This window comes from Colletotrichum truncatum (assembly GCF_014235925.2).
Source record: "Colletotrichum truncatum strain CMES1059 chromosome Unknown Contig_0004, whole genome shotgun sequence".
Classification (NCBI taxonomy): domain Eukaryota; kingdom Fungi; phylum Ascomycota; class Sordariomycetes; order Glomerellales; family Glomerellaceae; genus Colletotrichum; species Colletotrichum truncatum.
Genome location: NW_027222401.1, coordinates 4,336,058 through 4,356,630, shown reverse-complemented (window position 1 = coordinate 4,356,630; position 20,573 = coordinate 4,336,058). Strand labels below are relative to the sequence as shown.

The window sequence follows — 20,573 nt, the reverse complement described above, 5'->3', positions numbered from 1 at the left end:
GTATCACTTGGATGCGTCGCTTGTATGGCGACGCTGGCTCAATCTGCAGACAACAAAATTGCTTGACTTGAGCATCAGTGCGTCGGCGGAATAATAGAGCTATCGTGGCTGTCTCATTCCCAATATATTCCCAACATGGAGGTAAATTTTGCTGATACCTAGGAAAGATAGCCGTTGCTACGAAGATTTTCTGTTCTCTTGTTCCAAAGAAATGGAAAACAAAAGCAGTGCTCAAAAGAGGGTTCGATATGGTTCCTAAGGAACTGCCAAGGTTATTGAAGCTGAAAAACACCAGTATATCTACATCTCATAACGTCTGAAAACGGAACCATCACCTTCAGCATGCAAATACTTTCTATTCAGCTAACTGTTTAAATGACTGCCTAGGACTTTTCACCATAATTGTGAGGTTCTTTATACCATTGACTGCGGCAAGGCGCCATTTTTGCCAAACCTAGAAATCCCCATTTTGGTAGCCACGTTTTATCCGCAGTACGTCCAAACTTGAGCAGTACCTTGCATGCACTTTCGTCCTACTGCCGTTGTAATGTAGCGTTCCATATCAGCAGAAATCGCCATTACAAATCAAATTACTGGAAGTTCAAGAGAATAGATGCATTCTGACTTGGAGTACATGAGGTAACAGTTTGGTAGACCTAGGTGTTACGACCCGTAAACAAGGATAACAGCTGAACGACCCACTTGGGCGTCGGGCGGCTAGAACATGATTGATTGATTGATTTATTCCTACTCGGTTATGAAGCCGCTCTTATGCCAGCAGCTATGCCCGGAAAGCGGGGTTTGGCAGGTAGCCGAAGCGTCGACAATGAACAGCGACGCCCCACTTCGCCCTGATGTTGCATCAGGGCCAGCTATCCCCAAGCTCCCTACTATGTTCTCTATTCTGTGTGTTTGTGCCCTCTGTTGAAGAAGTGTGTTGCTCTCCTGTCTGCTTTCTCGCTTTTGTGTTGCTCTCTAGAATGCTTGTTTTGCGTCCTCCTGCTTCGGTTCAGTTGGTGCTGGTAGCACCGTATCTGGTTCTTTGTACCTACAGTCTCCCCCCAGCGCTCAGCTTTGTCTCTTTGTTTTGTCCGTATCCTCCCGGACTTGTATGTGCCGTTTTCTCAGTTGCATCTGTAAATTCTTTGTTGCCTCCTGCCGGGTTCCTATGTGGCCTCTTGTTTCTTGCCTGTTGACCACTATTGCCCTCCACTACATTGGCCCAAGGGTCTTCCACGAAGCACAATGCTCCACTGACTCCGACATGTTCGATTACTGGGTATGAGAGCTCCCGCACAGATTCCGCAGACATTGTCGCGCGTTGAAGGGACACCAATCCTTCTTCGCAAAAGGGGCGACAGGGGACCAGTCTGTCTATGGTCTGTAGTATTGTGTGGCATCGATCGTAGCATGCCTAATGCCTGGTGCTTTCTCCGTGCGGAAGGTGATACTGTTCTGTCGGACTTATCTTCGTCGTTGTGGGACGTTGCAAACTTTGTCGGGGGTGACAGGTGACCCAAAACCTGTCGGCGGCTGTTGTGTTGAAGTTGATTGTTTGGGCGCAGTCTTAGTGCTTCGTGTAGCGGCTTGTGGCTCGCCTGTGGTGGTGGTAACAGTGTTGTCTATTGATATGTCGTATTTTGCGGCTTGCTCTCAAGTTTTTCATTGTAGTCGGGGCGTGCTCTGCGGCCATCTTGGGCCCCTTTGGGACGTAGAATCAAGGCCGAGGATGGCATTGCATCGAAGGGGGCTCTGTGGCCGCGAGCACGCGTATTTGGGGCCGTTTTTGCTCCGATTTTCAAAAATTTCGTTCTCGCTGTTGTTGATGTTTTAGAGATATATGGGCGGCTAGAACAGGACATTTGTACTGCAGGATCACGGGAACAACAGGGACTCACTCGGGAACGGAAGAACTATGGTGCAAGTCACGTGACGATAAGATAAGAGATTAGATCCGTACGCCAAGAATACGGAGTCCGTCCTTGGCACATACGGGATCCGTATGAAAAAAACATCAACAACAGCGAGAACGAAATTTTTGAAAACAGCATCAAATTGATCAAACCACGCCCGCTCGCGCTCTCAGAGGTCACTTTGGGCATAATGTCATCCTCGGCATTGATTCTGCTCCCAAAGAGCCTGCTCGTGGCCGCGGGCGGGCTCTGACCACGAAAAATTCGAGAGCAAGCCACAAAGTATGACACGTCAATAGACAACACCATCGACACCACCGCGGTTGAGTCACGGGCTATCACGTGAGCACAACGACCAAGCCCAAACAAACATCAACACCACAGCCACCGATAGGTTATGGGTCGCCTATCACCCCCGACAAAGTTTGCAACGTCCCGCGACAACAACGACGACAAGCCCGACAGAACGGTATCACCTCCTGCATAGAGAAAGCACCAGACACCAGGCATGCTACGATCGATGCCACAAAATACTACAGTTTGCAGACAGATTGGTCCCCTGTCGCCCCCTCCGCGAAGAAGGATTGTCGCCCCTTCAACGTATGACAATGTCTGCGGAATCTGTGTACGAGCTCTCATACTTAGTAATCGGACGAATCGAAGCGGTTGGAGCATTGTGTTTTGCGGATTGAGTCCGACTCCAGGCGGTGGATGGAGGTGGTGGTCGAAAGATGGAAACATAGAGCCACATAGGAACCCAGCATGAGGCAACAAAAAGATTTACAGATTCAACTGAGATATAGCACATGCGAGTCTGAGAGGATGCGGACAAGATAAAGAGACGAAGCTGAGGGCTGGGGGGAGACTATAGGTATACAGAACCAGACATGGTGCCTAGCACCAACAGAACCGAAGTAGGAGGACGCGAAAGAAGGATTCTAGAAGGCAACACCAAGCGAGAGAGCAGGCAGGAGGACAACAATCTTCAACAGAGGGCATAAACACACAAGAATAGATAGCATAGTGGGAGCTTGGGGACAGCTGGTCCTGATCCAACAACAGGGCGAAGTGGGGCGTCGCGGTTTATCGTCGATGCTTCGGCTGTCTGCCAAACCCCGCTTTCCGGGCATAGCTGCTAGCATAAGAGCGGCTTCATAACCGTGTAGGAATCAATCAATCAATCAATCAATCAATCGGGATCCGTATGAACGAGGAACGGACCCCGTCAGGATCAGGAACGGTAAAACAAACAAAGGGTACTGTTCGGACTTGTATATAGTATGACCTGAGCTCGACTCATAGTCAGACTTCCATAGCTCTTCAGCAATCAACTTTGTATTCATCCTCAGGATACTTTCAGCTTACCTTCACTGCGAATACTTGTTGAGCCTAAGATTGATCACCTTAGCCTCTGACTACCGATCTACGACACAGCCTACGACCTACGAACCAGACTTACGACACGACAATACTGTTTACTAGCGTCAATCCCCAACTTCTGTTAGCAGACCCTACTGTCGGATAGCTGACCGTAACACTTTGATTGCTCCTGTTCAGTAAGTTGACTATTGATACCTACTAAACAGTACAGAATGTCTTCCCGCGCCTCTGTCAAGTCTCCTACCCCCGGATCCTCATCCACCTCTGGAGGAAAAGCTCCTCAGAGCCTGGCCCAGGAAGTCGAGGACCAGAAAATGAAGGACGACTCAGACAGCGAGGACGACACCGAAGAACTCAAACGACAGCTCGACAAAACCACCAAGGACTTCAAGGAGATGCGCGACATGTTCAACCAAAACGCCACTGCTCTCAAGGAACTTCAGGAGCAAGCGCGCAAGACTCAGGAACTTGAGAAGGAAGTCAACACCCTTCGAGCTGCCGCCAACGTGATTTCCGCCCCGGTCGAAGGACGCGAACGCCTCAAGCTCAACACCCCCTCTACCTTCGACGGGACCCCAGGACAACTTAAAGGACACTTGGTTCAGGTACGGACCTACCAAGCCTTCCACATCAACACTTTCCAGAACGACACCGAACGCGTGGTGCACGCGGCCACTTTCCTACGAGGAAGAGCCCTCGCCTAGTTCGAGCCCCTGCAACAAGAATGGCTCGACAACCCGGTCGAAAAATATAGCGAAGAGGTGAAGAGCATCTTCTTCAGCTTCGCAGGCTATGTTAAAGCCCTGGAATCCCTCTTCCTCGACCCCGATGAGCGAAGGCAGGCCGAGCGAGACCTATCACACCTGCGACAAACCAAGTCAGCCACGCTCTACGCCGCCGAGTTCAGACGATTAGCTGCAAGACTCCACATGACCGACGAAAGCAAGGTCTTCGCCTTCTACCAAGGACTCAAAGATGACGTTAAGGACGAAATGGCTAAGTTAGAGACACCCCCCAGTTTCCTCGCCTACGTCGAACATGCTATCAAGATCGACAACCGCCTCTACGAACGACGAAAGGAACGAGGAGAGAAAAGACAAAACCCGAACTCAGGACGCAAGTACCAATGGCAGCCTCAGCACAAGTTCAACAACCAGCGGAACGACAACAGACCCCGCAACAACTGGAACAACACCCGACAAAGCACTTCCTATGGACAACACAGCGGACCCATGGACCTCAGTGCCGCTACCAAGAGCAACGACAAGAAACCTTGGAACCCCAAGTGCTACAATTGCGAAAAAATAGGACATATCGCCAGAGACTGCGGACAACCCAAGAAGCCCAACTGGAAGCCAGTACCCGAGCGAACTAAGCAAGCTAGTATGGCAACTAAGACACCCCACGCATCCCTATCGTGGACAGGATGCTACGACGACAAATGCCCTGTATACCTCAGCGACAAAGAAATGACAGGACACTGGCCTACCAGCAAAACCCTTGCAATGGCCTCCCGGGCCAACAGCAAGATGATCAGAAAAACCACCGAATAACTTGACGGGAGGCTACGAGTATAACAACTTGAACCCGCAGGCTCGTCAGCCCCACGCATCACCTCAAGGCAAGCTACCTACGACAATCCCATGGGTTACGATAAAGAAACCCGATAAAGGATCAGAGACTCCGAAGCATAAGTTCAACGCGAAATGAATCGAATTAGGGAATTCGAGAACGAAGAAGATTCGGATAAGGAACCTGAATATCAGCACGACCCCCTGACTGAACAACAAATCCTCAGTCTCACCAGCAACTGGACGTTCGGAGAAGGAGAAGATTCACCCTACGACTCGGACGAACCTCGTGACGTTGCCTGCCAACGTGCTCAGACGGAGATCGCCTATGGGCTCACCCCCAGTGTGGACGACACCAGCTCTGAAGAGGAACCCGAGAAGGACAACACCCCCGAACGCATTGCACACAAGCAAGTAAATCAGCACAATGATGAGCAATTCATCGAACTTTATGGCGTGCCAAACATGGGACCCAGGACGCACTACACCCCGCAACTCAGGATCGAAGATCACCCCTACCTCAGAATCACGGACCCAAGCCATCGCTACCTCTTTTGGGCCCAGTGCTTCTTCGACCACTGCGAGACGCACATGGGAGAAAAATACGAACACCACTTCCAACCCAGGAAATACGACAACACCCCCCTACGAAACGTCTACACCGCCCACACTCTCACAGGGTGGGAACTCAGGAAGTTCGACGGCAACATCGCCACGTTCACCCCCAGCCGACAATACCCCATGAGGTGCACCCACGACAAAAACATGAAGTGGGAAGAATGTCGAACGGACGAATGCCTCATCCACGCAACCCAAAAGGCAAAAGCCTACAGACTCCTACAAGAAGGATCGAGCCCCCCGAGGCTCCGATTCCAGGAAAATCGCCTCACGAAGGCACGACGAGAAGGGAAGCACATCACCTACCCAAGACAACTAGAGCAGTCAAAAAACTAGACTCGCCTACCGATGAAGGACCGAGACAGGCAACAACGACAAGGTCCATCTGTCTAGCATTCCTAGACCAGAAAGTACACCTGCAACTCGCAGTTACCATCAACGACACGACAACCATCGCGCTCATCGACAGCGGAGCCGAAATGAATTTTGTATCACCCCAAGCGGTGAACCGACTACGACTACCATGGCAGAAGAAGGAACACACGTACCAGCTCAGCAACATAGAAGGAGAACAAGTCCAGTACGAAGGAGGAACCATCAAAAACGAGACTGCGCCCCTCGAGATGAGTTACCTGGATCGAAACGAACAACTCCAATTCGACATTGCCGAACTCGGTGCATACGACATTGTGTTAGGAATACCATGGCTGGAAAAGAACAACCCACGGATAGATTGGAGAACAGGCCAACTCCATTGGGACAACGACGATCTAGTCCCTGAGCAGCCCTGCAGAACCCAGGCCTCAAACAGATCCACCCACCAAAGAACAGCAAAACGATACATCTGCTACCTCAAGGCGAAAGAAGCCGCATCACGACCATTGAAGCAAACGGATCTCGAACAAAAAGACGATCCACTTCTGTCTATCCTAGAAGAATACAGAGTCTACGAAAAACTCTTCGCAGCCGAACTGGAAACCGGACTGCCCGAACACACGAATTTCGATCACGAAATCCCCATTAAGGAGGGGAAGGAACCCAAGTTCAACAAAATTTACAGACTCAACCCAACAGAAATGGAAGCCCTCGACAAATACCTCGACGAAAACCTCGAGAAAGGCTACATCAGAGAATCAACATCACCAGCAGGAAGCCTAATCCTGTTCGTACCAAAAAAGAACGGAAAACTACGACTTTGTGTCGACTACCGAATGCTCAACGAAATGACGATTAAAAATCGGTACCCGCTACCATTAATCGAAGAACTACAACGACTCCTCCACGGAGCCAACTACTTCACGGCACTAGACCTCAAGGGTGCCTACAACCTCATCAGAATGAAGCAAGGAGAAGAATGGAAGACCGCCTTCAGAACACGCAGAGGACATTTCGAGTACCTCGTCATGCCTTTCGGTCTCACCAATGCCCTAGCCACTTTCCAGAACATGATCAACCAAGTTCTCAGGAAATACGTGGACATCTTCGTAGTCGTCTACCTTGACGACATCCTCATCTTCTTACCAACGATGGAACAATACAAGGAGCACGTACACCTCGTACTTCAAGCCCTCCAAGACGCCAAACTCCTGGTTGAACCTGAGAAAAGCACATTTCACACCCAAGAAGTAGAATACCTCGGATTCACTATTACTCCCGGACATATCAGCATGTCTAAAAAGAAAGTTCAAGCCGTTAAAGAATGGCCGACACCGACGAACCTCAAGGAAGTCCAAGGATTCCTCGGATTCGTCAATTTTTACCGAAAGTTCATCGGACTTTACGGAAAAATCAACGCACCCCTTACGGACCTTAGCAAGAAAGACTAACCATTCGAGTGGAAAGAAAAACAAGAAACCGCCTTTCAAACAATCAAGGACCGCATTACTAGCGAACCAGTCCTGATGATTCCCAACCTACTAGAACAATTCGAAGTAGAAACAGACGCCTCAGATTTCGCGCTAGGAGCACAATTATCTTAACGAGACTCAGAAGGACGCCTGCACCCCTGTGGCTTCTTCTTACGCAAGCTCCGCGGATCAGAACTCAACTACCAGATCTACGACAAAGAACTCATGGCAATCATCGAAGCATTCAAGGAATGGCGACCCTAACTCTCAGGAACCATCTACTAAGTACTTGTGTATACGGACCACAAGAACCTAGCCTACTTCACTACTTCGAAGGAACTTAATAAACGACAAATCAGATGGTCAGAATTCCTCTCAGAATTCAATTTCCGAATCATCTATCGGAAAGGATCAGAGAACGGCAGGGCCGACGCCCTCAGCCGACGTCCGGACTACAATGTCCCGGTACCAAACGAGACCCAGGTGATTCTCAAACACAACGAGAATAGAGACCTCGTGCCTGCTACAAAACTCTTGATGATGGCCAGACGATCTAGTGCTAGCTCGACTAGCGGACTGGACGATGAAGCAATCATGGAGTTCCACGCTCGGCCAGCACACGGTCACCAAGGAATCACAAAAACCTGGAAACGACTACGACAACAATATAGAGAAAAGGTCACTAGAGAACGTGTCGCAATAGCAATTAAGGATTGCAAGGTTTGCCTCAAAAGCAAACCAGCCCGACACCAACCTTATGGATTGTTACAACCTTTGCCTGTGCCGCAAACCGCCTGGCACTCTATATCACTCGACTTTATTGTCAAACTACCGAAGTCTCGAGAACCCCTTACGGGAGTCTACTTTGACAGCGTTCTCGTCATCGTCGACAGACTCACGAAGTACGCCTACTTCATCCCGTACAAGGAAGCAAGCAACGCCGAAGAATTCGCCTACACATTCCTCAAGTACATCATCGCCAATCACGGAACACCTAAGGAAATTGTGTCAGACAGAGACAAGATCTTCACTTCCAAATTTTGGAAATCAATTACATCGCAACTCGGCATCAAGCAAGCAATGTCTACCGCATTTCACCCGCAGACCGACGGACAAACAGAAAGAGTCAACCAGATCCTCGAAACCTACCTCCGCGCCTATGTCAATTACAACCAGGACAATTGGGTGGTACTCCTACCAATAGCCCAATTTGCCTACAACAGCGCAATAGGAGAAAGCACCAAGGAATCCCCTTTCTACCTCAACTACGGATTCGAGCCAACCGCATACGGAGAACCACGATCAGGCACGTCTGCAGCAATCAAGGCCGTCGCCACAGCCAACCAAATCAAGGAAATCCAAGACAACGCACGAAAAGAACTCGAATTTGTACGACAACAAATGACACGATTCAGCAACAAACGAAGGATTGAGGGACTAACCTTGAAGGAGGGAGATAGCGCCTATCTCATACGGCGAAATATCAAAACGAAACGACCAAACGACAAGTTAGATTTCAAGAAACTCAGACCTTTCAAAATCCTCCGAAAAGTTTCACCAGTCAATTACGAACTCGACCTACCCGACACGATAAAGTGTTTTCCAACATTCCACATTTCGCTACTCGAACCAGCACCACAAGGATCATAGACAAACGACCTTATCATTGTGGAAGACAACGAACCAGAGTACGAAGTCGAACGAATCATCGACCACCTTGAAGAACCAGAAGGATACCAATACCTCATCAAGTGGAAAGGATATGGTCACGAAGACAACACATGGGAACCAGCCAAGAACATCACCAATGCGAAGGACGAACTCGCGACCTACTAGCAACAACACCAAGAACGAGAAACGACGCCAGCAGCGCCAGCGACACCAACCCCGACAGACAACACTGGTTACCAACGCATCAAACACCTACACAGACATGTCAGACCACCAGCAGAGGCAGACAGACCGCGACAAGGAAAACCATTTATTCGCCTAGGAACACCCGAACCCAACTAAGACTCCCCCGATAAGAAGTTTAGAGTACCCGGATTCCAATCACCGAAGACGGCATCCAGGTCTACCGCACCAAAAGCACCCACCGACTATGCCTCAAGAACCAAGGAAGACTCGGCAAGAGAAGGCTCCGCTACCCCCTCTTCAGCCACCACCGAGGTCTCCTTGCGACCTTTTTTGAACACTATTCGCTTAGCCTTGCGAACACGATCCAACTTCGCAAGTGTCTCATTCACTTCGGCCTGCGCCTTTTGCAGCGCCTCCATCCTTTTTCGAAACAATTCCTCGGTTTTTTCCTCCTCATCGTCCAAACGCCGAGATTCAACCATCAGACGTTCCACTATATACGAATTAGCACGAGCAAAAAACAAACGGACCCAAAACCACACGAACGTTGACAGATCGCATCATCGGAAGCGTTGCACGAACGACGAGTGCCGCCCACCGCGACACACTCTCCACAAACCAAGGAACCGGGCAGCATTTTACAGCGCAATCCCTTAGACCGACAGCGACGACAAGGCATGACCTCAAACCCGTTCTCCGCAATGTTAAGGGAACGACGATAACGACGAAGAGTGGAAATCGCAGGATTTTCAGAAACGTGACCTGACATAGTGTCAGCATCATAGGTAAATCAGGAAGCACGATTGACGGATCCCCAACCTGGGACCAACGACCTACTTATGTTGGGTCTTGAGGACAAGACCTTTGGAGAGGGGACCTGATGTTACGACCCGTAAACAAGGATAACAGCTGAACGACCCACTTGGGCGTCGGGCGGCTAGAACAGGACATTTGTACTGCAGGATCACGGGAACAACAGGGACTCACTCGGGAACGGAAGAACTATGGTGCAAGTCACGTGACGATAAGATAAGAGATTAGATCCGTACGCCAAGAATACGGAGTCCGTCCTTGGCACATACGGGATCCGTATGAACGAGGAACGGACCCCGTCAGGATCAGGAACGGTAAAACAAACAAAGGGTACTGTTCGGACTTGTATATAGTATGACCTGAGCTCGACTCATAGTCAGACTTCCATAGCTCTTCAGCAATCAACTTTGTATTCATCCTCAGGATACTTTCAGCTTACCTTCACTGCGAATACTTGTTGAGCCTAAGATTGATCACCTTAGCCTCTGACTACCGATCTACGACACAGCCTACGACCTACGAACCAGACTTACGACACGACAATACTGTTTACTAGCGTCAATCCCCAACTTCTGTTAGCAGACCCTACTGTCGGATAGCTGACCGTAACACTAGGAGCCCTGTTTGGCTTTACTCCGTCCTTGGCAAAAATGGCGTCTTGCCGCAGTCAAAGGGATAGACTAGCCGTAACATCCCTACATGAGATTATGTAAGACTACCTACATAGGGTAAAAGTATAAATGACAAAACTGTCAGTTACTAATGAGTATGGGCTAACGTACATGATAAGCGAGTGAGACAGACAAGCGAGTGAGACAGTAAACCGCGACCGTCGCACCTTGACGCGACCGGCACCTTTTCCTCTACAATAAATCATGGAATCAGCTAGTATTGAAAGAAGGTTACAAATTGCCCTTCAAGCAATGAGAAATGACCCAAAACTTAGTGCTCGGGCCGCAGGTGCACTCTATACAGTCAGTCACGCAACATTAAGCCGGCGACTAAAGGGAATAGTCTCACGACGCGACAGCATGCCTAATTCACGGAATTTATCAGATTTAGAAGAGAAGACAATAGTTGAGTATATTCTCGACCTAGATGCGCGATCATTTCCTCCCCGGCTGAGTGGTGTGGAAGAAATGGCCAATCGACTTCTCGCAGAGCGCGACGCGCCTCCAGTTGGGAAGCGCTGGGCTTCTAATTTCGTCAAGCGACAACCACAGCTTAGGACGCGTTTCTTTCGCAAGTATGACTATAAGAGAGCTCAATGCGAAGATCCAGAGGTGATTCGTGGCTGGTTTTCGCTTGTGAAGAATACAATTGCGAAGTATGGTATTGCTGATGCTGATATCTACAACTTTGATGAGACCGGCTTTATGATGGGCGTTATTGCTTCTGGAATGGTTGTTACAAGTGCTGAAAGGCGTTCAAATACGAAGATGACACAGCCTGGCAATAGGGAATGGGTTACAGTTATCCAGGCTATTAATTCCCAAGGGGAGAGCATCCCGCCATACATCATCGTTGCAGGCCAGTATCACCTCTCAAGCTGGTATACAGAAACCTCTCTTCCGGGCGATTGGGCTATTGCAACGTCTGAAAATGGATGGACAACAAACGAGAGAGGTATTGACTGGATCAGACACTTCGACATTTATACAAAACCACGTACGTCTGGGAAATATCGCCTCCTCGTTGTTGATGGTCATGAAAGTCACCACTCCGCAGCCTTCGAGCTCTTTTGTCAAGAAAACAACATTATTACACTGTGCATGCCGGCTCACTCGTCTCATCTACTTCAACCCTTAGATGTTGGTTGTTTTCAGCCGTTAAAGAATGCCTACGGTCGGCAAATTGAGAATAAGATGCGGCGAGGCACAACCCATATCTCGAAGGAAGATTTCTTTGCAGCATTTCACGAAGCTTTTAAGCAGTCTTTTACGAGGAAAAATATCCAGGGAGGTTTCCGAGGAGCTGGACTTGTCCCTTTGAATGCAGAAAGTGTTCTCTCAAAGCTGGATGTAAAGTTCCGAACGCCAACGCCTGAGGAGGGGGTCCCTCAGACACCAGACCCTTGGATCTCTAGGACGCCGAGCAACCCAAGCGAAGCAAGATCACAGTCTACTTTTATTAAGAGTCGAATCTCACGCCACCGAAGCAGCTCTCCAGCATCAATTTATAGTGCTGTGAGTAAGCTAGCCAGAGGGACAGAAGGACTAGGGCATCGGGTAGCATTACTAGAGTTAGAGGTTCAAATCCTTCGAGAGGAGAATGCAATATTAAGTCGGCGTCGAAGGGCTAAGAAAACACGTCTACAGAAAGGAGGAAGTCTTACTATATCTACTGGAGAGGATATACAGTCGCAAAGAGAGGCAGACACGCAACTACAAGAGGAAACGCGACGGAGTAGTGGTCGCAAAGTGAGGTCTGAGACGACTCATCGTCGGTATGGCGTATGCGGGAATACAGGCCACAACGCGAGAACATGTCAATTTATTGAGGAAACATCCGAAGAACAGGAATCCGAGTAGTATTAATCAATCTAAGATTTCTTGTTATAGATTTCGATATTATTGTCGCGAAGGTCTGGTTTACTGTCTCACTCGCTTGTCTGTCTCACTCGCTTATCATGTACGTTACTAGGTTTCTTAAATGGCTTACATTTAAGCAAGCGATTCTAACTCAATACATTTCTCGTAATAAGTCTGTTTGAAAATCATGTAGACTTCCAGGAGTACTTGAAAGACTGGCTACCTTGAATTTGAGCTCCGAAATATATTCTGTCGAATAAAAACCTCACAATTTAAACCAGTCCATTTAATAAAGCTTTTTTATAAAAGAATACTTGTTTTTTATGGAGCTGTATAGTATTCAGGTCTTACATTAAGAGCCATGAAACCAACCATCATAGTGCTGACTAACTGGGAATATACTAATGTTATTCCGCTCGTGATGAAAAAAATCCGTTCCAGTTATACTTGAGACTAATGTCTGAGTAGACCTCGCATCTTGCGACTTAAATAGCATTGCCAAACACCAAGCCATCTTGGTGTTTAGTGGTGACTACCTCTGCCGTTGCAATAGGGAATAGGGTACCTCTTGCTGGCGCAGAGGCGGAAGACACCCGTAACCCAGTTCATACTACCGTAGGTCTGGCTCGAATGGGTTGTGGACATCCAGTTCTCCGTGGTTCCACCGTTCGTACCGCACGAGCTGTAGGCGGTGCCGTACATGCGGTGGACGTAAGGCTGACTGACGATTACGCCGTACTGTCCGGTAGGGACGGTGTAGGTGATGGTAGTGGTATCAGAGGTAGTCCATGTCGTCTGGTAGTCAATCTTGAGGCTGACAGAGAGGCCTTCGGCGGAGATTCCGGCAGTCTCTCCGATGGTAATTGAGTTGGCTACCTGGTAGCCACGTGCGACCGCAATAGTCACGGGAGCTTGCTGAGCTCCGATGACAGGGGAGATCTGGACGTCCCAGTCGAGGAAGTTGGCTTGGCTGGTGATCTCGTACTCGACATTACGTCCGTCACAGTCTCGGGCCTCAAGCACTGACGAAGAATCGGAAAGATCGCGTGCCTTGACCTCGTCGCCACTGCCGTAGGTCAGAACGCCGGCAGAAGTGAGGTTCTGGAACTCGGCTTCCTTGATGACCTTGTATTCGCCATTGACGCCGTACAGAATAACGTCGTCGTGAGCAAGGTCCAAAGCCGAGATGGATGACAGCAAGTTGTCGGCATCGCTCTTGGCAGCCTGAGGGGCAGGTGCAGCCGCGGCGAGCGCAAAGAGGGCGAGTGAAGGTGTGATTCTCATTGTTTCGTGATTCAAGGTGATTCTTGGAGTGGTCTGCGAGAGAAGCGTGCTCGAAGTTGGCTACAATTTGCGAGATCAACTGGTTTTTTATATCTCTGAAAGTACGCGCAGTCCCGAGGTATTCACGTCCCTTGATGTCCGCAGCCCTTCTTTCCGGCTACCCGATCATGGTTGAATTTGACTCCACAAAGAGCCATCATCGTACCCATGATCCGCTCGCCCATCCGTCTTCATTGCAACTCCGAAACTCATGAAGAGGCTGGATGTAATGGCCAGATCGAGTCTTGAACGAGTCATACAGGCACGTGAACAACTAGATTGCCAATGGTGATCACCCACTCAAAGGCAGCTCTCGCAGTTGTCCACAGCCCCTACTATCACAACATTCGGGTTTTTGATACCGCTAGAAAACCAGCATTATGAGTCAGTAACCGACACTGAACATGGCCCAAACAAATTGACTGCTTTGTTAGAAAAACACGTGCGCTACGTAATGTGTTTACACCTTTCTAGAAACGGAAGGCCTCAAACAATGGGTAATGGCGCTCTGATTTAATATTGGTGGATAATCTTTTGCGGTGAGCTGATCATGAGAGATCTGGTCGATAGACATGCATCCATGGTTCCCACATGTGAGGGTACTTGTAGTATATCTCAAGTGTATAGAGATTAACAGTTGGTCAAGGTCTCGGGTAACGGAGCCTCGTGCCCGCCATCCTACTGAGCTTGTCCCATTAAGGAACATCCCAGATGAGTATTTCCTCTAAAGATAATTTGATCAGTGCTGGACCTTGATCACATTTATGTCTGAGATACTTCGGATAAAATGATAGAATAAGAGCGTGTGCGTTGCGTTTCTCTTGCTACTGGTCGAAGATCTTGATCACCGACCAGATGCAATCTATTCTATGGGGCCACCGCCCGACTATATGTTTTAGACCCTCACGGTATCTCCCGCCGCAATATCAGGAAACGCCCGAAACCTTCGTATCTTCGGTATTCAACCTCCACCACTAGTCATTTACACTCCACTTCAAGGCCACAATCCCCTCAACAGGCAGTTTAAATTAGTCTAGGCTTTATCTGGATAAAAGGGCCCTAACTGTTCGCGATGATGAGATAACCACGTGCTTCCCAAAAAGCAATAATTCGGCGTCAGATTTGGAGTTGATTGTCAATTTGAAATGGTTTCTGACTCGCCAGAAGTACGTTGCAAAGATAAAGACAATTCAGCAGTGCTAAGAGCTTAATCTAAAGTGTCTATCTACTGGAAGATCTTTACTGTGAGCGGAGACCAGCGGGTTCCGCGGATCCTGTTCTCCATCATTCCTTGCCGCTTTTCCGTTGCAACATGGCGTCAATCCAAGCATTCTAACGCAAGGAAGCGGTGGCCATAGCTGACGACGGGCCAGGCCGGTGCACGGTGATCTTCCCCTTCAGACGATTTGGTTTACCACCTGGTGACGGTAAGACAATTAGGTCCCGAACTTCAGCAATGAGTTCCTCCACAATCTTAATATAAAGCATCTACGGCGCACTCTTTCGTTTCTTTTCCCTACCAAACTTGCAAGTCATTCGAAAGACTACATTCGGTCTCACATCTACTTGAATCTTTCATCCTGCTTATATTGTTATCGACCTGCATTTATCTCTCTCAAAATGCAATTCAAGTCATCCGCATTGGCAGCTCTCGCCTTCCTTGCACTTTCTGTGTAAGTCTCAATCAAACTCGTTGACGCGAGCATAGCCCTTCTAGTTCTGCTTAAATAGGCACGTTGACGTTGATATGGCTGAATGCACACTAACACTTAAAAATTCCGAAGTGACGCAAGATGGCATTACTCCTGTACTTGCCACAATGGCGGAAGCTACATCTGGCGAATTACAACTAAAGCTTGCGATGCTTACAACCGTCACATTTTTCAAACGGTATATCAATTCAATTCGTTTTTAAAACAGCCTCATTCCGCTAACCTTGGTTCAATCAGTGGCCTGACAGTCAAAACTCTGTGAGATACGACACTCCGAGTGGACGGGTGAGTTATCGCTTCCTTCAGAACCGTGAAATCACGGCATCCAATTTTCCGAAACCTTCGGCTTACATTTGACGCAGTGTACCTCAGTCGGCCCTGGAGGCAACGTTATTGACGGCGATACGATGCAAGACATGTGCAAACAAGGTAAGTAACAATTTCCATGAAGGCTTTGTCCGCCACGGATAACTGACGACGTCCTTTTGCCTATTCTCAGCTGCCCGCGACGGCTTTCCCTGTGCAAACAACAATGCTCACACCTGTTTCGCCGACCCTGATTCGGTGTCGTCGTGGTGCGATTAAAATTGATGCACCCTTACAGTCTGTTTACAGAAAGTTTACTGAGGCGAGCTTGTCGATAATAAAGTATTATAGTTGGTGATCATATTGCATTAGAGTCTGAATTAATCTCACATGTAGCTAGCTAGCCATTTGATGTGCCAGATGTGGGTCGTGAACGGCTCGTACACAGTACATAGCGCGTAATGCAATGTAACGCGTCCAGAGTGTTGAGCTAGAACTCTATATTTTGGTTGCTCCATGCGCCAACATCAACATTGAATGGTATTTGCAAGGTTGAACGTGGCAAAAAACGATACGAAGCCGTATTGAACCGTGATGTATTGTAGATGTTAAATGCGTATTTTTTTTTTTTAGCAGAATATTCTCATCGCACACTGCGAACATTCCTTTGGTTACGTAAACCGATTTGCAAGAGTTCTCAGACATTAGGCTTAACCCAAGCCGTCATCTTTTTTTGATTCGCCAGCCTTATTTGAGCCCCTCATTTTGTGGGGATGATGTGTTTCGTGAAGCGCCAACAGCCCATCTTGAGCCAAGATTGCAGCCTGGTTGATGGTTGAAAGAGGGTATACATCAAAAGACATTTAAGAACGCACCAAGGTCAGATCTATGGGCAGGAGATTGCAGTCAAACACTCTTTCGCAGCTCACTAGTCATCGTTGGCATCTCTTAGCTTGGCAACACCATGGATCCGCTCACCATATTCACAAGCGTTTTGGCAGTGGGGGGCTTTACTCTCAAAGCATGTACGGACCTCCTCGTACTCGTCCGGGGCTTAAAGAGCCAGCATAAAGATGCCAGAGCGCTCAAGTCAGAGCTTAGCGATTTAATTGGGGTCTTGAATGCACTTCTTGCGACTGTTTCTGACCATCCAAACATCGACTTGGAATCACTAAAACGTCCTCTTCAACGCTGCGGTAAAGCGTGTGAAGAGTATGGCGAGATCATCAAACGATGTACGAAACATTCGAACGACTCGCGTCCAAGCCTCCGGGATTGGATCACGCAGAAATATCTTCAAGGAGATATTACTGACTTTAAGAACATGCTTGCTGCCTACAAGTCTACTATCAACATCGCTTTAGCAAATGCGAATCTGTAAGTAATTCAAATCTATTCCGATAGAATAATCAAATACCAAATATGCTCAATTTTAACAACAATAGACGTATTGCTGCTTTATCGCCCGAGGCACTTGAAGATTACAAAGACATGATTTCGGACACCACAGACGACCTTGAGACCTATCTTGCAGACGTACAGAATAGGATCGATCGTCTCCAAGCCAGCGACAAATCAGCCGTCAAAGAAATGGCTTTAGAATGGCAGGCAATGCTAGAGGAGAAAGAGAATGCCCAGCAAGGCCTCAATATGTGCGCTCAGTTGTCTGCACTTATTGTTCAAGCCGAGTCAGCATCAAAAGAGCCTGCCCATTTTTCAGAGCGCCCATCGACACACAAATATACCAAAACTACTTTGAGCGATGCTAAAGCGAGTTTTAAAACTCTTGCAGAGAATCTGAAGACGCATGAGGCTCTTATTGATCGCCAGCTGCAAGCCATGTCTCTGAACGAAACTTTGTCCGAGTCTGTCGCCGTCCAACTGGATCTGCTCCAGCAGACAAAGGAGACCATCAGCCAGTGTATAAAAGTTGTAGGTGAAGCTGGTGAAGTAGCCAATGAGCGAAGCAACGTATTCGAAGACATTACTTTAGCAGACAATAGTTATGCCTTCTCGGTCTCGACAGTTAATGACCTTATTACGGCTAGGGGACTCAATCTCAAGGGACGTTCACGGCATTTCGGCGGTCAAATGACAGATGAGACTGTGCAAAAGTCCATGGAAGCCCTCACTCAGCTGGATGCGGAGCATTTGAGATATTTAAAAGATGGCCAAGGTCAATTCCAGGGCCCACCAGTCTATTTTGATAAACGCAATTAGCCTAGTCCTGAGGAATCAATCATATTGGAATCTCGGCAGATGCTCAAACCCTAGTCTTTCTGATGGTTAATTACGTTTCTAGACAAAGGCCAGCAGGTCCGATGCTGGCCTATCGATCTTCTAGTCCATTTGCGTTTCAATCTTTCGAGTCGTATACTATGAACAGCCTTGGTACCTCCGCAAGTCATCGTGTTTTGACGGAATAAATGTGAGTTTCCAACATGACATGATTCTATTTATCCCTTGACATTGTCATTCACATCAGAACTATAAAATGAGCAGGTCCAACAACGTAACAATATCAGTTTGCAGTGCCTCTACTATCCGAGTGGTCTTGTTTCTTCAATATGTCCATTGACGCTGGCATACCCTCGCGGTAGCAGAGCGCATGAAAGATTACGGCAGTAAGGAGCTGTCATAGTCGCCGTTCCGCGACTTTGCAATTTCCTCTCCAGTTGTTGATTGGTACCGAAGCATCGAATGTGGGAGCATCAGTGCCTGGGGCTGACAGCAGTTGCTTGGTAACTGGTAACATCACCAACCAAAGCAGATGAAACTTTTGGGGCCAAAATGCTTACCGTTGTTCTTCGGATAAGTTTGATATGGCTTGTTACCCAGCCATACACCTGATCATCGACGAGGTAATTCAACCACGGCTAAGATCTCAGCTAAAAACTGCTTTTGTTCATTTATCAGTCCATAGTTCGAAGCTCCAATTTTTCTTTCATTAGATATGGTGAATCTCAATCATCGTATCTCTGTAACAAGGTAAGGATTTTCTTGCATCCTCAAAGCCCCTATGTGCGACTCTAGAGATTGGAATTATCCTGTCAAAGGTCTAGCTATAGCGTACCCCCCCGTGCATCTCTCAGCACTTGCCAACTACCTCAATAACCTCACTTGTACCAGTGGGAATATCCTCGCCCGTTGCCTCAACCTTTACGAATTGAGCTAATCCAGAGAATGTAGCCTTGGTTTCAAACCCGGACTTTTCAACTGCCACTTTCTCACTCAGCGCGTTCTTGTCATCGCCTGCAAACACTGCCCATTTCTTGTGCTCTGTCGCACCGTTCCAGCTCATGTAAACCTCAGTTTGGTTACCATTACCGCACGCGAACGCTTTTGGCGGGTAGTAAGGCTTGCCAACCCAAGGAAACCTATAGTTTCGGTAGCTCTGAACCAGTTTGTCCTCTCCAAACTGTGCTGTGAAGACGCATTCTCCGTCTGCATTGAACTCCTTGATCTTTGGCGTACTTCCGTAGCCAACAATGACATGGCCAGTGCCGTCATTCAGGACTTGCATATTGCCCTGCGAGACCGCAAAAATTGTATCATTTGGGTCGATGAATTCTTGCTTTAGACTAGCTTCCCAGGTGGCGGTGTTTACAGTAAGGAGGATACCCGATGTCTCATTGACACCAGAGGCAACGCCGCTGTTATCGTTGTTGAAGAGCGAAATAAGCGCTGTGCCATTTCCCTCCCCGTGAATGCGAGCATCGTGTTGATAACAAAATGATAATCCATTTTTAAGGGCAAAAGAGCCCCCAGTGCGGCCCTATAACTGTCAGCAAAAGTTATCATTGTTTGACTGGAATATTGAATAACTCACGTTCAATGTCCATTCAACAGATCCATTTCTGGCAATTTTGAAAATTGAGCAATAGTACCGCGATGAAACCAGGAAACCACCATCGGCAAACCTCTCAATAGAGTTAATATGGAACGGACCCCAGGGGTACGACTGGTTAAGACCCAAACCATCCAACGGATAGACTGCGGCGGAATCTATCAAGGGGATTTCATCTAGATGATCCAAGTGGCTCCATTGGAATAGAATGTCGCTTGTCTTGACGTCCACCTCGAAGAACATCGAGTCAGCAATCCATCCATTCGCCGGGCCACCGACAGATGTTAGATCCGTCTGTGTGACATTGATGGCTGGGATGAACATGGTGCCCTCGGCTGTAATCAAGTTCTCGTGCATATCGATCCAACTTCCATTTGTGAGGCCAGAAGAATCCCAGCCTGTAATCGTTTGCATGTTCAAGCCGTCTTTGTCTTGTGGCAAGGTGACGTTAATGATGTTCTTATATGTCTGGTCGAAAATGAAGACAGCGCCATAGCCAAAGCCGTATGGTTCCGGAAAAGTGATTCCGGTGAAGTAGGTGAGGACAGGTTCACCATCCAGAATTTGAGGCCGGTAGGCGGAGATGTCGCCGTATGCACCCTCCCAAATGAGCTCATTGTCATTACTCATAATGAACATAGAATAGTTGTGGGCACCTGAGCCGGACTGATCAAAGAACAAATGGCCGTCCGCGATATCTCCTGTTTGGGTGACCTTAAGCGAGGGTGGTTGCAGTGTAGGTTCGGAGCGGTAGGTTTGCCAAGGCCACGGGTTGGTCGTGCCATTCTGCGTCATGGCCAGGCGGCCAAAGCCGAGCAATGTGATGGCTCTGGCCAAATATTGGAACCGAGTCAT

At 48.2% G+C, this 20,573-nt stretch overlaps 8 protein-coding genes across 8 annotated transcripts; 4 read left to right on the top strand and 4 right to left on the bottom strand.

Moving 5' to 3' along the window:
- Positions 1-2,285: 2,285 nt before the first annotated feature.
- Positions 2,286-2,654, bottom strand: CTRU02_207947 (uncharacterized protein; the record flags this gene model as incomplete). Its single annotated transcript, XM_036729267.1, has 1 exon — positions 2,286-2,654. The coding sequence occupies one exon, from the start codon at positions 2,652-2,654 to the stop codon at positions 2,286-2,288; it is 369 nt and encodes a 122-aa protein (XP_036579099.1).
- Positions 2,655-4,525: 1,871 nt separating this feature from the next.
- Positions 4,526-4,846, top strand: CTRU02_207946 (reverse transcriptase domain protein; the record flags this gene model as incomplete). The annotated part of the gene is made up of 1 exon (XM_036729269.1): positions 4,526-4,846. The coding sequence occupies one exon, from the start codon at positions 4,526-4,528 to the stop codon at positions 4,844-4,846; it is 321 nt and encodes a 106-aa protein (XP_036579101.1).
- A 153-nt stretch (positions 4,847-4,999) lies between these two features.
- On the top strand, positions 5,000-5,818 carry CTRU02_207945 (uncharacterized protein; the record flags this gene model as incomplete). Its single annotated transcript, XM_036729270.1, has 1 exon — positions 5,000-5,818. One exon carries the CDS (start codon positions 5,000-5,002, stop codon positions 5,816-5,818), a length of 819 nt encoding a protein of 272 aa, XP_036579102.1.
- A 3,520-nt stretch (positions 5,819-9,338) lies between these two features.
- CTRU02_207944 (uncharacterized protein) lies at positions 9,339-9,955 on the bottom strand (the record flags this gene model as incomplete). The annotated part of the gene is made up of 3 exons (XM_070204995.1): positions 9,339-9,428; positions 9,477-9,696; positions 9,729-9,955. 3 exons carry the CDS (start codon positions 9,953-9,955, stop codon positions 9,339-9,341), a joined length of 537 nt encoding a protein of 178 aa, XP_070061528.1.
- A 919-nt stretch (positions 9,956-10,874) lies between these two features.
- CTRU02_207943 (transposase) lies at positions 10,875-12,530 on the top strand (the record flags this gene model as incomplete). The annotated part of the gene is made up of 1 exon (XM_070204994.1): positions 10,875-12,530. The coding sequence occupies one exon, from the start codon at positions 10,875-10,877 to the stop codon at positions 12,528-12,530; it is 1,656 nt and encodes a 551-aa protein (XP_070061527.1).
- Positions 12,531-13,052: 522 nt separating this feature from the next.
- On the bottom strand, positions 13,053-13,814 carry CTRU02_207942 (uncharacterized protein; the record flags this gene model as incomplete). The annotated part of the gene is made up of 1 exon (XM_036729272.1): positions 13,053-13,814. The coding sequence occupies one exon, from the start codon at positions 13,812-13,814 to the stop codon at positions 13,053-13,055; it is 762 nt and encodes a 253-aa protein (XP_036579104.1).
- A 3,021-nt stretch (positions 13,815-16,835) lies between these two features.
- Positions 16,836-18,091, top strand: CTRU02_207941 (uncharacterized protein; the record flags this gene model as incomplete). The annotated part of the gene is made up of 2 exons (XM_036729274.1): positions 16,836-17,248; positions 17,317-18,091. 2 exons carry the CDS (start codon positions 16,836-16,838, stop codon positions 18,089-18,091), a joined length of 1,188 nt encoding a protein of 395 aa, XP_036579106.1.
- Positions 18,092-18,959: 868 nt separating this feature from the next.
- Positions 18,960-20,573, bottom strand: CTRU02_207940 (uncharacterized protein; the record flags this gene model as incomplete). The annotated part of the gene is made up of 2 exons (XM_036729275.1): positions 18,960-19,646; positions 19,701-20,573. 2 exons carry the CDS (start codon positions 20,571-20,573, stop codon positions 18,960-18,962), a joined length of 1,560 nt encoding a protein of 519 aa, XP_036579107.1.